Source organism: Orycteropus afer, unplaced genomic scaffold (genome assembly GCF_000298275.1).
Source record: "Orycteropus afer afer isolate SDZICR_OR568_19922 unplaced genomic scaffold, OryAfe1.0 scaffold00040, whole genome shotgun sequence".
In the NCBI taxonomy this organism is placed as follows: domain Eukaryota; kingdom Metazoa; phylum Chordata; class Mammalia; order Tubulidentata; family Orycteropodidae; genus Orycteropus; species Orycteropus afer.
This window is the reverse complement of record NW_006921627.1, coordinates 8,804,618-8,822,202: the sequence shown is the minus strand read 5'-3', so window position 1 is coordinate 8,822,202 and position 17,585 is coordinate 8,804,618. Positions and strand designations below refer to the sequence as shown.

At 42.5% G+C, this 17,585-nt stretch overlaps 1 protein-coding gene across 1 annotated transcript in view; it reads right to left on the bottom strand.

The window, feature by feature from the left end:
• The window catches only part of DYRK4 (dual specificity tyrosine phosphorylation regulated kinase 4), a 66,039-nt gene extending 49,553 nt beyond the window's left edge, over positions 1–16,486 (bottom strand). Inside the window, exons 1-2 of the mRNA XM_042780433.1 lie at positions 16,449–16,486; positions 7,235–7,328 (exon numbers count right to left, since the gene is read on the bottom strand). Of these exons, the coding sequence (XP_042636367.1) occupies positions 7,235–7,328; positions 16,449–16,486 (132 nt within the window). The remainder of the gene's footprint in view (positions 1–7,234; positions 7,329–16,448) is intronic.
• Between the last annotated feature and the right edge of the window lie 1,099 nt (positions 16,487–17,585).

Sequence of the window (17,585 nt, the reverse complement as noted above, 5' to 3'; positions counted from 1 at the left end):
CAATGAGCATGGGTGTGTATACATCTGTTCTTGTCCTGGCACTCACTTCTTTAGGATATATACCTAGTAATGGGATTGCTGGATCAAATGGTATTTCTAACTCCAACTTTTTAAGGAATCGCCACACTAATTTCCACAGTAGTTGTATCATTTTATAGTCCCATCAGCAGTGTATGAGAGGCCCAAGCCCTCCACATCCTCACCAGCATTTGTTATTTTTTATATTGCTGAACTTTACTATTAGTGCTGGGGCCAGATGGTATCTCATGTTGTTTTGATTTGCATCTCTCTAATGGCTAATGGGCCATAGGGGATGGCCTCAGGACCTCAGGCAGTCAGCTGCCACACCCAAGGCTGGCAGCCCCTCCTGCCAGGTAGTGGGGCTGTCTCTTTGAGAGCTCTGGTAGCTTAGTGCCTAAGGCACTTAACTGCTAACCAGAAGTCTGGTGGTTCAAACCCACCAGCCACTCCTTGGAAGGAAGACTGGGTGATCTACTTCCACAGTGATGATACCACCTTGGAAACCCAAGGAGGGGTTGCTATGAGTCGGATCCGACTCAACAGCAGTGAGTTTTGTTTTTTGTTTTTTTGTGAGGTATGGATCTTGTTTCATTTTTCTGCAAGTGGATATCTAGTTTTGCCAGCACTATTTGTTAAAGAGACCATCTCTTCCCCATTTAATGGATTTCAGCCCTTTGTCAAAAATCAGCTGACTGTAGGTTGATGGATCTATTTCTGGGTTCTCAATTCTGTTCCACTGGTCTATGTGTCTGAAATTAATTTTTTTAAAATCACATTTAAAAAATTCTCTTATAGCTGAAATTTTACAAACATTCCATGATACTTAAAATATTTTTTCAACACCTGCTTAGGGCTGTGGATATATTGTGATCTGTACCTCTCTGGTCTTCAGTGGTTTTTTAGGTGAAGGGGTTATAATTCATTCTCTTCATCCTCTAATTAATATCATAACTGTCCATTGAAATCCAAGATTTCAAGAGCTGAGGACAGTTACTGATTTGTTTGTATTTCCTTATTTAAACCTATTCAATTCCACTGGATGAGAAGTTCACTGGGGAAAATGGTTAGATAGTGAAAAGACATTTATTTAGGGTCTATCTACGTAATTAGCAATGTAAAGACAAAAGATATAAAAGTTAAATGGTTATTTTATAATGATATTGGTTATTGTTATTGCAAAATATAACATAACCAAAACCATGGGGTGTTTTCATTTTATTTTTCACAATTCATGTCATAGTAACTGCAGCAGCATTTTTTTCCTTAAAATTAATTTAAATGTGTTAAGGAAATTTATAGGACAACATTTAACAGAGTTGCCATTAATCAGCAGAAAGGCCTGGAATAGAGCACCTAAGAATATGGGTTTGAATTCTGTCCTCCACTCACTGGCTTATGACCTTGGGCTAGTTAACCTCACTTGTATCTCAGTTTCTCTGTCTAAAAAATGAGGATATTAGGACTTGTCTTTAAGGTACATATGCTTCAATAAAAGAGTTCAAGCAACTGAAAAAAAATGCAAGTTGCAAAACTATTTGCTAAAATAAAATCATGATCAAGATCATTTGGTTTGCATACAATATTAAAATTTGAACTAACAGAATGTTATCTTTATTATTATCATGCTTTCTGTAGATTTACTATTTTGAAGGTTTTATGGAAATTTTTAATTTTACCCAAAGAAATATGTGTTTTACACCTGTGAATGGCAAAATAAACTTTTTTATTGTTTTAAGTGGCAATAGAAGAGTGGAGATGGTGAACAATGGACTTTGTATTTAACCCATATTTATGAGTTAAATCCTTGAGGGGTAGAATACTAGGGTTAAATCAGGAACACTGCTTGGAGGAAGTGACCTAGGGTCATAATTTTAAGGGGGTGGTGGATGATCAAAGGGAAGAATTTTCACCAGGACTCCAGTAAGTGCCACCACTCATCTATCAGTTTGTCATATTGTGATTGCTTACGTGTTACTGTGAGGATGGAGGCTATGCCACCAGTATTTCAAATACCAGCAGGGTCACCCATGGTGGACAGGTTTCAGTGGAGCTTTCAGACTAAGACAGACTTGGAAGAAGGAAGGGGCCATCCATTTCTCAAAGAATTGGTCAGTGGAAACCTTATGAATAGCAGTGAAAGACTATCTGATGTATTACTGGAAAACTTTATGAATAGCCCTAAAACACTGTCCAATATAGTGCCAGAAAATGAGACCCTCAGGTCAGAAGACACTCAAAATACGACTGGGAAAGAGCTGCCTCATCAGAGTAGTTGTTGTTGTTATGTGCTGCCGAGTTGGACCCGACTCATAGCGACTCCTCCTTGGGTTTCCGAGGCTGTATCACTACAGAAGTAGATTGCCCAACCTTCCTCCTGAGGGGTGGCTGGTGGGTTTGAATACCAGCCTTCTGGTTAGAAGTCAAGTGCCTTAGGCACTATGCTACCAGAGCATCAGAGTAGAGCCAACCTTAATGATGTGGATGGAGGAAAGCTTTCAGGACCTCCATTTGCTGATGTGGCAGAACGCAAAATGGGAAGAAATAGCTGCAAACATCCATTAATAATTGGAACATGGAATGTAAAAAGTATGAATCTAGAAAATTGGAAGTTTTCAAAAATAAAATTGAACACATAAAGATTGATATCTTAGGCATTAGTGGTTTTGGTCATTTGAATCGATACCCATATGATCTACTATGCAAGGAATGACAAATTTTAGTGGAATGGCATGCCATTCATTGTCACAAAGAATGTTTCAAGATCTATCCTGAAGTACAATGCTGTCAGTAATAGGATAATATCCATACATCTATAAGGAAAACAAGTTAATACTACCATTATTCAAATTTACGCATCAATCACCAAAGCCAAAGATGAGGAAATTGAAGATTTTTACCAACTTCTGCAGGCTGAAATTGACGAAACATGCAATCAAGATGTGCTGATTATTACTGGTGATCAGAATGCAAAAATTGGAAACAAAGAAGAATCACCAGTAGTTGGAAAATATGGCCTTGGTAATGGAAATAAAATTGGAGATCACATGATAGAATTTTGCAAGACCAACAGCTTATTCATTGCAAATACCTTTTTTTTGAACAAAACAAACAGCAGCTATACACGTGGACTTCACCAGATGGAGTACACAGGAATCAGATCAACTACATTGGTGGAAAGAGGTGATGAAGAAGCTCAACATCTTCAGCCAAAACAAGGCCAGGAGCTGACTGTAGAAAAGACCACCAGTTGCTCATATGCAAGTTCAAGCTGAAGCTGAAGACAAATAAAAGAAGTCCACAAGAGCCAAAATATGACCTTGATTATATCCCTCCTGAATTTATAGACCATCTAAAGAATAGATTGATGCATTGAACACTAATAACTGAAAACCAGAGGAGTTGTGGGATGACATCAAGCACATCATACATGAAGAAAGTAAAAGGTCATTAAAAAAAACAGGAAAGGAAGACAAGACCAAAATGGATCTCAGAAGAGACTCTGAAACTTGCCCTTGAACAGAGAGTAGCTAAAGCAAATAGAAGAAATGACAAGATAAAAGAGCAGAACAGAAGATTTCAAAGAGCAGCTTGAGAAAACAAAGTCAATTGTTACAATGAAATGTACAAAAACCTGGAGTTAGAAAACCAAAAAGGAAGAAGAACATGCTCAGCATTTCTCTAGCTGAAAGAACTGAAGAAAAATTTAAGCCTCGAGTTGCAATATTGAAAGATTCTATGGGAAAAATATTGAATGATATGGGAAGTATCAAAAGAAGGTGGAAGGAATACACAGAGTCACTGTACCAAAAATAATTAGTCTATGTTCATCCAATTCAGGAGATGGCATATGATCAAGAACCATGGTATTGAAGGAAGAAGTTGAAGCCGCATTGAAGGAATTGGTAAAGAACAAAGCTCCCAGAATTGATGGAATACCAACTGAGAAGTTTCAACAAATAGATGCCATGCTAGAGGCACTCATCTATGCCAAGAGATTTGGAAGACAGCCACCTGGCCAACTGATTGGAAGAGATCCATATTTGTACCCATTCCAAAGAAAGGTGATCCCACAAAATACACAGAGTCACTGTACCAAAAAGAACTGATCGATCTTCAGCCATTTCAGGAAGTGGCATATGATCTAGAACCAATGCTAATGAAGGAAGAAGTCAAAGCTGCAATGAAAGAACTGGCGAAGAACAAGGCTCCAGGAATTGATGGCATACCGATTGAGATATTTCAACAAACAGATGCCCCATTGGAGGCACTCACTCAGTTATGCCAAGAGATTTGGAAGACAGCTACCTGGCCAACTGACTGGAAGAGATCCATATTTGTGCCCATTCCAAAGAAAGGTGATCCCACAGAATGTAGAAATTATAGAACAATATCATTAATATCGCACGCAAGTAAGATCTTACGGAAGATAATTCAGAAACGTTTGCAGCAGTATATTGACAGAGAACTTCCAGAGGTTCAAGCCGGATTCAGAAGAGGACGTGGAACAAGGGATATCATAGCTTTTGTCAGATGGATCTTGGCTCAAGGCAAAGAATACCAGAAAGATGTTTACTTGTGTTTTATTGACTATGCAAAGGCATTTCATTGTGTGGATCATAACAAATTATGGATAACATTGAGAAGAATGGGAATTCCCGAGCACTTGATTGTACTCATGAGGAATCTGTACCTTGAGCAGGAGGCTGTCGTTCGAACAGAACAAGGGGACACTACATGGTTTAAAATCAAGAAGGGAGTGTGTCAGGGTTGTATCCTTTCTCCACACTTATTCAATCTATATGCTGAGCAAATAATCCAAGAAGGTGGACTATATGAAGAAAAACGTGGTATCAGGATTGGAGGAAGAATCATTAACAACCTGAGATATGCAGACGATACAACTTTGCTTGCTGAAAGTGAGGATGACTTAAGGCACCTACCGATGAAGGTTGAAGAATACAGTCTGCAGTATGGATTACTTCTCAATAGAAAGAAAACAAAAATCCTCACAGTTGTGAGGACCAATGAGCAGCATCACAATAAATGGAGAGAAGACTGAGGTTGTCAAAGAATTCATATTGCTTGGTTCTACAATCGATGCCAACAGAAGCAGCAGTCAGGACATTAGACGACGTGTAGCATTGGGAAAGTCAACTGCGAAGGAACTGTTTCAAGTGCTGAGGAGCAAGGATATCTCCTTGAGGACTAAGGTGCGCCTGACACAAGCCATGATATTTCCAATCGCCTCGTATGCATGTGAGAGCCGGACAATGAATAAGGAAGACCGAAGAAGAGTTGATGCTTTTGAGTTGTGGTGCTGGCGAAGAATGCTGAAAGTACCATGGACTGCTAAAAGAACTGACAGATCTGTCCTGGAGGAAGTGCAGCCAGAATGCTCCTTGGAAGCGAGAGTGGCCAGACTTCATCTCACCTATTTTGGTCATGTGGTAAGAAGGGACCAATCCCTGGAAAAGGATGTCATGCTTGGTAGGGTGGAGTGTCAACGAAAGAGGGGGAGGCCTTCAACGAGATGGATTGACACAGTGGCTGCGATGATGGGCTCAAGTATAGCAGGGATTGTGGGGCTGGCGTGGGATTGGGCAGTGATTCATTCTGCTTGCATGGGGTTGCTATGAGTTGGAAACAACTCGACGGCACTTAACAACAACAACAACCCAAGCCATGGTATTTTCAATTGCCTCCTATGCATGTGAGAGCTGGACAGTGAACAAGAAAGACCAAATGAGAGTTGAGCTTTTGAGTTGTGGCATTGGTGAAGAATACCAAAAGCACCATGGACTGCCAAGAGAATGAACAAATCTGTCTTGAAAGAAGTGCAGCTGGAATGCTCCTTGGAACTGAGAATAGCCAGATGTCGTCTCACCTACTTCAGTCATGTTGTTAGAAGGGACCATTCCTTGGAGAAGGATATCATGCTTGGTAAAGTGGAGGGTCAACGAAAAAGGGGAATGCCCTCAATGAGATGGGTTGACACAGTGGCTGCAATGATAGGCTCAGGTATAGTAAGGATTGTGAAGTTGCCGCAGGACTGGGCAGTGTTTCGTTCTGTTTTACAGAGGGTCATTATGAGTCAGAGATGACTCGACTGCAGCTAACAACAACAACAACAACCAGTAAGTGCTGAGCTCCAGCTCTCCCAGTCATTGATGCAGGCGGGATTCAAAAAGTCAGACCTGATTGCTTTTGGCTAAAGTTGGCTGCAAAGCTTTCAGATGATATCAAACAAGATGACCATTTGAACAATCTGAAATTCAAACTAAGGGCTGATTCAGAAGTTGGTCTTATGAATGGAAACCATCAAATCACTGTATCAAAATATCATCCTCAATGTGGCAGCATTTGGATAGTTTTTTAAATGATATGACTAGAATCATTGGGAGCTCTGGTAGCGTAGTGCCTAAGGCACTTGACTGCTAACCAGAAGGCTGGCGGTTCAAACCCACCAGCCGCTGCTCGGAAGGAAGGTTGAGCAATCCTACTTCCATAATGATACTGCCTCGGAAACCCAAGGAGGGGTCGCTATGAGTTGGGCCGACTCGACGGCATATAACAACAACAATGACTAGAAAGACACAACATTATGCCCATGTCTGCTAGAGGAGAAAAAACAAAAAAAGACCTTTTCTGGAAATGTTCCTGAATACTTTTTAAGAACTATTCCAGGAAACTTCAGGTGTAGTTCCAGTTATAGAGAGCAGAATAAAAGATACTATGGAAGATATACTACCCCATTTTTTTGTTTTGTTTCCCCAGTTTCCATGGAGTCTTTCTGACTTGTGGCAACCCCATGTGTGTCAGAGTAGAACTGCATTCCATAGGATTTTCAATGGCTGGTTTTTCCAGGTTTTTCTTCCCAGGAACCTCTGGGTGGACTTGAAATTTCAACCTATCAATTAGCAGCCTTGTGCTTAACCATTTGCACCATGGCTCCTACACTAGCCCAGGGGCTTTGCAAAGACAAGTTCCATGTGAGATTAAGGGTTTGCAATCCTGAAGCTCAGGAACTACACTCAGCTTCTTTCCTCTTCACGCTCATCCAAACCTAGCTCTGCCAAACAGCCTGGTCCTCTCAGAGACATCTATCCCCCCAAGAGTTGACAAAGGCACTTGGGCACAACAATCATCATTGAGTCCTGCATCCCTGGGTCATGATGAGACCTCTCTTCCCCAAATGAAATTCAAGGATCCTTACCTTCACAGAGGTGAGATTTTGTTTCTTTCTTGCTTTCAAAATTGGGAAGGATGTCAAATTACGTTTCCTTGGCTTTTTAGCATCCATTTTGGTTCTGCAGAAGGGACGATAAAAAATAAGTTGGCAAGAGAAGTAAAATATAATGATCTATACACCCAGGGATGGGAAGAAAGCTTGCAGGAAAGAAGGTGGCAGTCCTAGACACAGGGGCAGAGTATCTGCTTCTCCTTCTATTTCCCTTCTGGTGGTCAGATGAAGTCAGGAGAGGGGACAGCTTGGCATCCTGGTAGTGCTCAGTGCAGAGGGAGAGACAAGAGCAAGGACAGGAAGATGAGATAAAGAGGTGGTTCACATTCTAGACACCATGCAAAGAGACCCATCTTCCCTAGCTAACTGCAAATTAAACTACATTTGCTTGCCACAATCAACCTTTTCCCTAAAATATACCTATATGAGTGACTATTTGGACACTCTGGTAGCACAGTATCTAAGGCACTTGACTGCTAACCAGAAGGCTGGCAGTTCAAACCCACCAGCCACTGCTCGGAAGGAAGGTTAGGCAATCTACTTCCGTAGTGATACTGCATCGGAAACCCAAGGCAGGGTCGCTATGAGTCGGGGCCGACTCGATGGCACAGAACAACAACAGCAACAAATGCCTATAGAAAAGAAAAGGAGGACAATGGGTAGAAATCCTTCCCTTGGATGTCATTCTGCCATTTTGCACCATCTTCAGAGCACAGCCTTATAAATATTCAACTCACTGCAAGATGAAAAGAACAAGTCAGGTCATTTTATGGAATCCTGTTAAAACAAACTTATAAAATGAGGAGACTGGACTAGATGGCCTCTAAAGTCCCTTCCAAGCATAAGCATCTTTGATTCAAATTCTATGAAAACACTAGCACACTGAGAAAATCATTCTGCTGTGACTATTCCATAATCACCACCTTGGAAAATTCTGTGGACTCTTATTTTGTACCTTTTTTTCCTTATGCAGTCAATAAAAACACCTAGCTAGTACTCAAAGCTTTGCAAACTACTTTTTATCCCCAAAATGTGGTAAATGTGTAGGAAAAGAATTAAAATACTTTTTATATTTTGTACCTTATTGCACAAAGAATTGAAGAGAACTAATAAACTAAACACACACCAAGAGTGAATGTTTCTTTAAGCACTAAAACTAAACATTTAAATTTCCTCTGTATTTTCTAATCAGAAGGCTGGCGGTTCAAACCCACTAGCCACTCCTCGGAAGGAAGGTTGGGCAATCCTACTTCCGTAGTGATACTGCCTCGGAAACCCAAGGAGGGGTCGCTATGAGTCGGGGTTGACTCGACGGCACATAACAACAACAACAACAACAACTGTATTTTCTTACAGGCAGATCAGGATTCCCTGCCTCTCCAGACCACACCGATCCCTTTCCCCTGGATTTCAACAGTACTTCTGTCTGTGGAAGGAGCTCTGGTGGTGTGGTGGTTAACCATTTGACTGCTAACCAAAAGGTCAGTGGTTAGAACCCATTGGCTACTCTGTGGAAGAAAGATGAAGCAATCTGCTTCTGTAAAGATTCACAGAATTGAAAACTCAATGAATGGGGTTTGCTGTGAGGTGGAATCACTCGATGGCGGTAGGTTTGTTTTTTTTTTTTGTTTTGTCTGTGGAGCTCATTTTGTCACTTGGTTAACAGTTTCAGTGTTACTTGATTATCTTAGGGGTTTTTTTTTTTTTTTTGGTCTCATCCTATTGTCTCTTGGGGCAAGGATGGCACGCTTATATTTTTCTATATTCCTTATAGAGGTCAGGACAGTGTCTTGTCAATTGATTGCCATGGTGTGGTGAATTACTTAATAAGGATCCCCTAGCCATAGTCTTTAATTCCCACCAAATGATGGGTAGGACTATGCAAATGTGAGGTGCTGTGGCCCACCAAGAGGCTTGGATAGTTTGCTACTAGTGTAAATAAGGTACCTGGCACCCTTATGTGGGCAGGACCATGCAAATTAAAGGGTATGGAACCCTAATGTGGACATTGGTCTGTTTTGCCATCCCATTAGGCTTAAAATGTGCCATCCCAGAGGCAGAAAGGAGGGACCTGACTACCAAGAAGAGACAGGAGAAGAATGCATCCTTTGGACCCAGGCTCTCACACTGGGAACCTCTTAAATCTAGGAGACAGAAAGTTGTAACACTGGAGAGAGCAAGAGATGGCAAGGATTGGCAGCAGAGAAATGGCAGCAGCAGAGGCTGCAGAAGCAAGAGATGACACATAGTGGGGTTCCAGGCCCATGAAGTGAGAGAGCTGGCCGCTTTTGGGCAGGAGGCCTGCTGGCCCAGTGGAGTGCTTCAGGTCACTTGGTGGAGTTAGGTTTGTTGACCCATGGAGCTAGGGCTGAGCACGTTCAGGCCAAGACTTACTGGTGTAGTGGGGTGTCTCTGGGTACTTACTGGCAGAGCTAAAGTAGTTTTGTAACACTTGCTCAAGCAGGGCAAAGCCCAAGGGGCCATGGGACCAGGAGGCTGAGGGCCAAAGAGAGGCATGCCTATGGGCAGTGCTGAGAAGAAGCTGTCTTGATTGAAGAACTATATCATGAGTCATTTCTGATCCTGAATTATGACCTGTTACTTTCCTAATAAGTTACATAATAACGAGTATTGTCTGTGAGTTCTATGTGGTCATTGCAATGAATTATCTAACCCAGTAGAGAAGTAGAGAGTACCAAGGGAGGGGCAGTTGATGTCAGAATTGATAAAAAACCTCAGAGGGTGGAGATATGTCTGATCTCCACCCTCCACCTGGTAGGAATCAGCTTTGGATTATTGATCTTATCTTTGTCTCCCTTTATGAAATTAGAGGAAGTTAGATGCCTCCCACACACACACCATTTTTACAGTTGGTGTCAGATCAGAAGAGGGATTCATTGTAATAGCTCCAGATGCACAAAAGTACAAGACTTTGTAAAAGAAAGGATGAAGGGACATGAGAAGTGAAATATTTGATTCTTAGATGGTTACTTTAGTTGTTATCGCTACTGGCTGAAAAGAAAGGAAAAGATGTTGTGCTGCAGCTGAAGGGAGAAAAGCTGAATCTGGAGTGGCCTGAGGCAAAAGCCAGGCTGATCAAAGGAGATAATTGATAGGGGGCCAGGGTCTCCTTGTTCTATCCAGCCAGATGCCCAAGGCCATCAGCATATGAATGGAAAGACAGTCAAGGTGGAGAGAAGAGAAGATGAATTTAGAATGTTTTTAAAAGGGTTACGCATTTATTTGAATGTGCCATGGATATTGAATGTTTTTCCTACTTTATAACTGCTTTGGACTGATAAAATGATTGGCAGGGGGAAGTTAATCCTTCAGATATGAAAGGGCCAATAGCTAAAAGAGCCAGAAGGTGGCCTGAGGTGCAGTGAATTACTTAATATGCCATTCTAGCCATATCTTTCTAATTTCCACCAAATGACCAGGTCATAGTGACCCCCACTGGGTTTCCAGGTAGTAAATCTCCATAGAAGCAGATCGCCCCATCTTCCTTCTGCAGAGCAGCTGGTGGGTTTGAACTTCTGGTTACCAGCCAAATGCCTTAGGCACTGTGTCACCAGAGCTCAAATGACTTGGTTGTTGTTGTTGTTATGTGCCCGTCGAGTCAAACCTGACTCATAGCGACCCCTCCTTGGGTTTCCGAGGCAGTATCACTACGGAAGTAGGATTGCCCAACCTTCCTTCCGAGGAGTGGCTGGTGGGTTTGAACCGCCAGCCGTCTGGTTAGCAGGCAAGTGTCTTAGCCACTATGCTACCAGAGCTCCCAAATGACTTGGTAGGACTAGGCAAATGTGAGGTGCTTGTAGCCCACCAAGGCTTGCTAACAAAATAAATAAGGTACATGGCACCTTTGTATGGAGTTGTTGTTGTTAGGGGCCATCAAGTCAGCTCCAACCCATAGCAACCCTATGTACAACAGAATGAAACACTGCCTGGTCCTGTGCCATCCTCTCAACCCTTGCTATACCCAAGCCCATCATTGCAACTATGTCAATACATTTCATTGAAGATCTTCCTCTTTTTCACTGATTGTCCATTTTACCAAGCATGATATTCTTCTCCAGTGAACATTCCCTCCTGACAACATGACCAAAGTAGGTGAGATGAAGTCTGGCTATTCTCATTTCCAAGGAGCATTCTGGCGGCATTTCTTCCAGGACAGATTTGTTAGTTCTTCTAACAAATCTGGTCCATAGTCCTTTCGGTATTTTTTGCCAACACCACAACTCAGGAGCTCTGGTCGCATAGTGCCTAAGGCACTTGACTGCTAACTAGAAGGCTGCAGTTCAAATCCACCAGTCACTCCTTGGAAGGAAGGTTGGGCAATCTACTTCCATAGTGATACTGCCTCAGCAACCCAAGGAGGGGTCGCTATGAGTTGTCTGACTCCAGGGCACATAACAAAAACAACAACAACTCAAAGCATCAACTCTTCTTCGGTCTTCCTTATCCAGCTTTCACATGCATATGAGGTTATTGAAAACACTTGAAAAACATGGCTTGGGGTAAGCTCACCTTACTCTTCAAAGAGACATCTTTGCTCCCTCCTTCCACATCCTCTTCTGAATCCAGCTTGCATTTCCGGAAATTCGCTTCAATATACTGCTGCAACCATTTTAAAATTATCTTCAGCATGATTTTACTTGCTTGTGATATCAATGATATTTTTCTATAATTTCCATATTCTGTAGGATCACCTTTCTTTGGAATGGGCACAAATATGGAACTCTTCCAGTCAGTTGGCCAGGTAGCTTTCTTCCAAATTTCTTGGCATAGATGAGTAAATGCCTCCAGCAAAGCATCCATTTGTTGAAACATCTCAATGGGTACTCCATCAATTCCTGGAGCCTTGTTTTTGCCAATTCCTTCAATGCAGCTTCAACTTCTTCCTTCAATACCATTGTTTCTTGATGATACACTACCTCCTGAAATAGATGAGCATTGATCAATTCTTTTTGGTAAAGTGACTCTGTGTATTCCTTCCATCTTCTTTTGATGTTTCCTGCATCATTAGATATTTTGCCCATAGAATCTTTCAATATTGCAACTTGAGGCTTGAATGTTTTCTTCAGTTCTTTCAGCTTAAGAAATGTCAAGCATTCTTCCCTTTTGGTTTTCTAACTCCAGGTCTTTGCACATTTCATTATGATAATTGATTTTGTCTTCTTGAGCTGCTCTTTGAAATCTTCTGTTCAGCTTTCTTATCTTGTCATTTCTTCCATTTGCTTTAGCTACCCTCTGTTCAAGGGCAAGTTTCAGATCTCTTCTGACATCCATTTTGGTCCTTTCTTCCTTTCCTGTCTTTTTAATGACCTTCTGCTTTCTTCATGGATAATGTTCTTGATGTCATCCCACAATTCTCTGGTTTTCAGTCATCGGTGTTCAATGCATCAAATCTATTCTTCAGATGGTCTCTAAATTCAGGTGGGATATACTCAAGGTCATATTTGACTCTTATGGATTGTTTTAATTTTTTTCAGCTTCAACTTGAACTTGCATATGTGCAATTGACAGTCTGTTCCACAGTCAGCTCCAGGCCTTGTTTTGGCTGAAGGTATTGAGCTTCTCCATTGCCTCTTTCCATATATATAGTTGATCTGATTCCTGTGTATTCCATCTGGTGAAGTCCAAGTGTATAGCTGCAGTTTATGTTGTTGAGAAAAGGTATTTGCAATGAATAAGTCATTGGTCTTGCAAAATTCTATCATGCAATCTCTGGGGACACTTCTATCACTAAGTCCACATTTTCCAACTACCAGTGATTCTTCTTTGTTTCCAACTTTCCCATTCCAATCATCAATACATCTTGAATGCATGTGGGGTCAATTATAGACTGCAAAAGTTGGTAAAAATCTTCAGTTTCCTTGTCTTTGGCTTTAGTGGTTGGTGCATAAATTTGAATAATAGTAGTATTAATTGGTCTCTGATGTAGGTGTATGGATATTCTCCTATCACTGACAGCACTGTACTTCAGGACAGATCTTGAAACATTCTTTGTGACAATGAACACAGCACCATTCCTTTTCAGTTTGTCATTCCTGGTGCAGTAGATCATCTCACTGCCATCAAGTGGATTCTGACTCATAGCAAACCTTCCTTGGTTTTCCAAGGTGGTCTCTATGGAAGTAGATTGCCCAGTCTTCCTTCCGAGGAGTGGCTGGTGGGTTTGAATTGCCAGTCTTCTGGTTAGCAATCAAATGTCTTAGACACCATCCCACCAGAGCTCCTAGTAGATCATATGATTGTCTTATTCAAAATGGGTAATACCAGTCCATTTCAGCTCATTAATGGCTAAGACATTGGTCGTTATGTGTTCTATGTCATTTTTTACCACTTCCAATTTTCCTAGATTCATACTTCACACATTCCATGTTTCTATTATTAATGGATGTTTGCAGCTGTTTCTTCCCATTTTGAATCGTGCCCCATCAGCAAATGGAAGTCTCAAAAGCTTTACCTATCCAATCCACATCATTAAGGTCAACTCTCCTTTAGGAAGCAGCTCTTCCGCAGTCATATTTTGAGTGCCTTCTGACCTGAGGGGCTCATCTTTTGGCATTGTTTCAGAGCTATTCATATAGTTTTCCAGTAATATATCAGATAGCATTTCACTGCTATTCATAAGGTTTTCAGTGGTCCATTCTTTGAGAAGTGGATGGCTTCTTCCTTCTTCAGAATCTGTCTTAGTCTGGAAACTCTACTGAAACATGTCCACCACAGGTGACTGTGGTATGTTCGTGTGTCAACTTGGCTGGGCCTGGTTGAGTGGCTGGGCAGCTGGTGGTAGTTATTCCCCATGATGAGACTGGCAATCAACTCCATGGTGGGATCTACCACAAGCAGCTGAGTAGCTGCCTTTGGGATGTGGTCTGCTTCTTGTATATAAGGAGAAGCCTTGGGAATGGTCTCTAGCCTATGGCATGCTTGGACCCTGCATGTAGCCGTGTTGTTGCTCAGCAGCCTGCTATGCTCTGCTGACTGTGGGACTTACAACGGACTTAAGTTAATGGCCTGCCATGTGGTTTGGTAACATCAGGACTGTGCCTTTTTACTTGTCAACCTTGGGGCTTCTCAGCCTCAGCAGCCAGCAGCTGTCTGAGTAAAGAAGCACCTCTAGCTCCAGTGGGCTGGCAGCAGGAGGCAGAGCTGGACCCCAAGGTTGAGGGGCTTTCACCCAGCCCCTAGAGCCTGGCATTTTGAACTTGGACTTACAGTCTCCAAATTGTAAGAATAAACTCCTGTTTGTTAAGGCCATCCCATTTGTGGTATATTCTTGTCGGCGCAGCACGAAGTAACCAGAATAGTGACCCTACTGGCATTTGAAATACCAGTGACATAGTCTCCAGCCTCACAGCAACATGCAAGGCACCACAGTATGACAAACCGACAGAAGAGTGGTGGTTTATAAGGGTGGAACCATGCTATTTAGGGGTACGGAACCCCAACATAGGCATTGGTCCATTTTGCCACCCTGCTAGACTTAAAATAAGCCATCTCAGAGGTGGAAAGGGGAGTTGAGCATCACCAAGGTAGTCAAGGGATGGGAGCAGAGCATGTCCTTTGGACCCAGGGTCTCTGCACTGGGAACCTCTTAGTTCTAGGAGACAGAAAGCTGTAACACTGGAGATGGTGAGAAGCAGCAGCAGAGAAATGGGAGCAGCAGAGGCAGCAGAACCAAGCGATAGCACAAGACAGTGTGTTGGGCTTCCAGACCCACAGAGTGAAAAAGCTGAGCATCTGGGCATGAGGCTTGCTGGTGAAATGGAGTGCTTGCAGTCACTTGGTGGAGCTATGTTTGTTGACCCATGGAGCTAGAGCTGAGCGCCTTCAGGGAGAGGCTTATTGGTGGAATGGGGTGCCTCTGGCCACTTAGCAGCAGAGCTAAAAGAGTTTTGTAACATTACCTGAGCTGTACAGAGGCCAAGGTGCTGTGGCCAAGAGGCCAAGAGTCTGACAGAGGTGTGCATGCAGGTGCTGCTAGGAAGGAGCTTCTTCAAAGAACTGTATCCTGAGTGGTTTCTGAATTTTAACCTTTTACTTGCCTGATACACCCCATGATTGTGAGAAGTGTCAGTGAGTTCTGTGGGGCCATTACAACGAATTATTGAATACAACAGAGAAGTAGAGAGTGCTGTGAGAGGGACAGATGGTGTAACAAATTGGTAAAAACGTTGATGGTGGCATTAAATCCCTCAAATTAATACTGACTACAAAGGACATTTACTCTTGTGGTTTGTTGAACGTAGAGAAATTTATGATAGTTTAGATCTTTGAACTTTTGAACGTTTCCATTCTTATAGAGCCTCATACTTTTGCTAAGTCTCCATTTAAGCTCAAATAATGAGGTTTGGATTAAGGTTGGTCACTATATCAGTCATTTAAAACACTTAGAAGGGATCACAGATTGCTTAATCTCTGAATAGGCTGATGGACATTTTAAACATAGCAAGTATCACACATTAACGACAGATTTTAAAAACGTCTCAAAATTTGGGTAGTTCAACCCCATTTTAAGGAGCAATGTGCTAGCATTAGGAATTACTCCAGAAAGGGAGCAGGTACCACCCTGAGAGGAAAGTCGATGTGCGTGTATGATCCTCATGTACCTTAACGTGCTCTTTTGTCAAAGGATTGGACTCTGGTTGAGGGTGGAGGCACACAGGCAAATGGGCTGGGTTAGAATGCTCATCAGGGTGAAGCTGAGTTTGGTGCCTCCTTTGACTACCAAGAGGGCATGCAGCAAAGATAAAGGGAGGGAGAAAGTCTGGTGTCCCAAGTTATTGGCAGGACTTCAGGGTAGCTGTTATGAGTTCCCTAATATTCATCTCTCCCACCCTACGCATAGCTGGAGCCATTGATGCAATATTCTATCATTAACAGAAAAGTATATTTATATTGGGTTCTGAGGATGCAACTGTTAAGAGCAAGATTTAAATTGTACTTTCCTTCAGTTGGCATCCACACCCATTCCCTTCCGCTCCTCCAGCCCTGTCACCTTGTTCTTTTCTGCATCCATACACGGTTCGTTTGTCCTCCGACACCCCTACCAACACCCCCGCCGCCGCCCGCAGCCTTTACCCCAGATGCCACTTCCTCTTGAAGGGCTCAGTCAGACCCAGTAAGCTCAGAATCATTTTCTATCTTGAGTCCCATCCACCTCCCCGGCCCTTACTTTGTTCCGGTGTTGGTAGAAAGTGGGAGGAGCTGCATCAGGCTGGCGCAGACTGCCGGCAGCTGCCTGGAGCTAGGATTAGTAACCTGTGGAGCAGAGCAGGTGGAGGACCACACCCTCCTTCCGTCTCTATAGAAACTATTTCTGCCCTTTTTGTGACTCCGGAGCTCAAAGGGCTTAACCTCTGGTCCAGTCCCAAGTCACCTTTCACATCAGTCTAAACAGCACATTTCCTTTCCTCCTACCTCTATTCTCCTGCTCTCGTTCTTTAAAGGATAGGGCAAGAAGTGTATATAGACCTGAAGATAGAAATTAAGAATTGGCTGAGTAAATGAGGCACATGAAATTATCCCTACCCTCACACTCTTCAATGGAAGTATGGGTTATGAGAAGCAGCTAGCAGACGTTCTGGATAGAATTTATTCATCAAGTGAAAACTTTTTTTTTTTTTTTTTAATTGTGATTTGGGTGAAAGTTTACAGAGCAAATTCACTTTCCATACAATAGTTCACACAAATTGTCTCATGACATTGACTACAATTTACCACAATGCAACAGCTCCCCTCCCACTTCCTCCCGATAGTTACCTCTTCCCTGTGTCCATCCCTCCATGCACTCCTGTCCCCTGAGCTGTCTCCCTGTGCATAAACAGCTCTTCCTTCTCCCATGATTGTTCTCTCCAAGGAGTGTATCTACCTCAGTTACATGATCAACTCATATACCTGTCTTTTGTTTGGCTGGAAGCCACAGGTGTGGGTTCAATTCCAGATCTGAAGGGCAGCTCAGGACCATAGTCTGAGTGGTTCCACCAGGCTCTATCAGACCAGCAAACCTGGTCCCCCCCCCCCTTTTTTTTCCCCAAATGATTTTGAGTTTTGTTCCACATTGTTCTCTCTCTCTATCCAGGATCTCCTACACAGATCCCCCTCTGAATGGTTGACAGTGGTAGCCAGGCACCACCTAGTTCTTCTGGTCTTATAGTCGTATAGGCTGAGGGTCGCATGGTGTACTAGTTGCGAGGACTAATTGTTTCCATGAATCTTTGGTTTTCTTCATTCTTCTTTGCTCTGGACGAGGAGAGACCCATTGTTGCATCTAGATGGCTGCTTGCAAATTTTTAAGATCCCAGTCGCTACT